General features: G+C 61.7%; 1 protein-coding gene across 1 annotated transcript; it reads right to left on the bottom strand.

Moving 5' to 3' along the window:
* Nucleotides 1–557: 557 nt before the first annotated feature.
* TMEM275 (transmembrane protein 275) lies at nucleotides 558–1,481 on the bottom strand. The gene is made up of 2 exons (NM_001357077.3): nucleotides 1,467–1,481; nucleotides 558–1,178 (listed from the first exon to the last, which is right to left on the bottom strand). Exon 2 carries the CDS (start codon nucleotides 1,089–1,091, stop codon nucleotides 558–560), a length of 534 nt encoding a protein of 177 aa, NP_001344006.3. The 5' UTR covers nucleotides 1,092–1,178; nucleotides 1,467–1,481.
* Between the last annotated feature and the right edge of the window lie 504 nt (nucleotides 1,482–1,985).

The following is a 1,985-nucleotide window of genomic DNA, read 5'->3' as shown; positions in this document are numbered from 1 at the left end:
GTCATGTTGGGGTAGAAACAAGGAAGGTGGGGAGGGGCAGGAGAGGGGGCTGGAAGCCTTTCACGGTGTGTGCAAGGACAGAGACAGCCCAGGCTGACATTCAACCCTTCTCCCTCTCTTCCTCCCACCTCACTGGGGGGACTGGCACTGCTGGTGGTTAGCCCCTTCAGGGTGGGTGCTCCTTGGTTCACAGTGCCCAAATGCCAGGGGGAGGTGGCAGTGTCAGGGTTCCAGGGTCCAGGGGCCTACTTTCAGCAAGCTGGATGGGTAAGGTTTACTAGAGACCAGACACCCCATCTAAGGGGCCAAGGCTCTGCTGCTCCCTTCTTTGGGGTGTGACCCCTGACACCATCACCACATTCTACCCAGGAGTGTGGGAGATGGAAAAGATGAGGCCACCTGTGCCCAGCACCAGACCCTTGTAAAAAAGAAAGGAAGGAAGGAAGGAAGAAAAGGTTTTCTTTTTTCTTTTTCTTTTCTTTCTTTTCCCCCCTTAAATGGCACTGAAGGAAGGGGAATGAACCCGGACAGCTGAGTCACGGCAGGGCCCTGGTCCGCTAGGGGGCGGCCCGCTCCCGGGGTGGGTTGAGCTGGACTCCTTCCAAGCGCAGCGCGCAGACGGCCGCGGGCGCCGGGGCCTCCAGGGCGAGGGGGCTGGGGCCGGGGCTGGAGCAGCCGGAGGACGCGGCGGAGACGGCAGGGCTGAGCTGCACGGCCGTGGTGTCCTGTGCCGTGGGCTCGCTGCTCTCCATCTCCAGCGCCACGGGCCCGGCGCGGCCGCCACCCTGGCCCGGGCCCGCCGCGGCCGCCGAGCGCGCACGGGGCGCGAGGCCCCGGCGGCTACACACGCAGCAGGCCGCGAAGAAGCCGAGCGCCAGCACCAGCAGCGCCGGCCCCACGACGAGCAGCGCATTGTGCTCGGGCAAGAAGGAGGCGAAGGCGCCTGCCAGCGTCACGTTCACGCCCGCCAGCAGCGCGCACAGACCGCAGGCGCAGCACAGCGCCGGCGACGGCAGGCCGGGCACCCGGCCCCGGGCGCGTTCCGCGGGCGCCGGGACCGGTGGCCCCTCGCTCTTTTCTGCCGGCGGCATCGGCCTGCGCACGCCAGGCACGCATCAAGCTCCCTCCTGCCGCCTGCCCGGAACAGCCCAATTGCCAGGAGCCTCCTCACGCTGGTCCTGTGGGCACACAGCAAGAGGGCGGCGTCAGCAGGGTATCTTGACCTCCAAGCCTAGGCTCCGTCTATAGCTACACTGAGTGCCTGGGTGGGCAGAGGTCATCTTGGCCAGCCCCCTGCCTCTGCCTCTGGGAAGCAACAAACCATCCCATATGTGAAGAATCGACTTGTTTCCTCACCTAGTTCCGGGGGTCCCTCGTGGCCAATCTTGTCATCCTCCCTCTCTCCTCACTTTTTCGTCCTCCAAACAGAAGCTGCCCCTCCAACCCCTCTCCTCCAGGAAGCCTACCTGAACTCATTTGAGTGAGATAATGGCTGGAAAGTGCTCAGCACAGTGTCCAGTTCAGCTTAGGTGCTCATCACATGATAATCATCGTCTTCAGTAGTCCTAACTAGTAAGGCAAATGGCAGCTCTTGGGATTTAGGCAACTCACTCCCTCAAGTGGAAGAGGCCTTGGAAATCATCTGACCTTGCCCCCCACCCCCACCCCCTTATTCAGATGAAGAAACCGAGGCTCCCAGAGGTCTAGCAGTTTATCCAAGATCCAGAACCAGGACCCAAATGACCACGCCACTTGGCCTCAGTATCCCCACCCTAGACTCCGGTAGGCATAGCAATGACACTGACTCTCCTGAACATCAGATGAGGCCCTGGAGTGAGTGGCCACGTGAGAGTGAGGAGCTCCTGATGGTTCAGACGGTCAATGAGAGGGCACAGTCCCCACATCGGCTGGCTTGGGCTGGAGCAGATCTAAAGCACCAGGGCCCTTTCTAGACTGGGCATTCTATTAAATTCCAATCCTACCTC

The sequence above is a fragment of the Gorilla gorilla genome, chromosome 1 (genome assembly GCF_029281585.2).
Source record: "Gorilla gorilla gorilla isolate KB3781 chromosome 1, NHGRI_mGorGor1-v2.1_pri, whole genome shotgun sequence".
NCBI classification, from domain to species: domain Eukaryota; kingdom Metazoa; phylum Chordata; class Mammalia; order Primates; family Hominidae; genus Gorilla; species Gorilla gorilla.
This window is presented reverse-complemented; position numbering and strand designations above follow the sequence as displayed.

Excerpts from the sequence above, each read along its gene's own strand:
- TMEM275 (NM_001357077.3), bottom strand. The coding sequence starts at position 1,091 with ATGCCGCCGGCAGAAAAGAGCGAGGGGCCACCGGTCCCGGCGCCCGCG.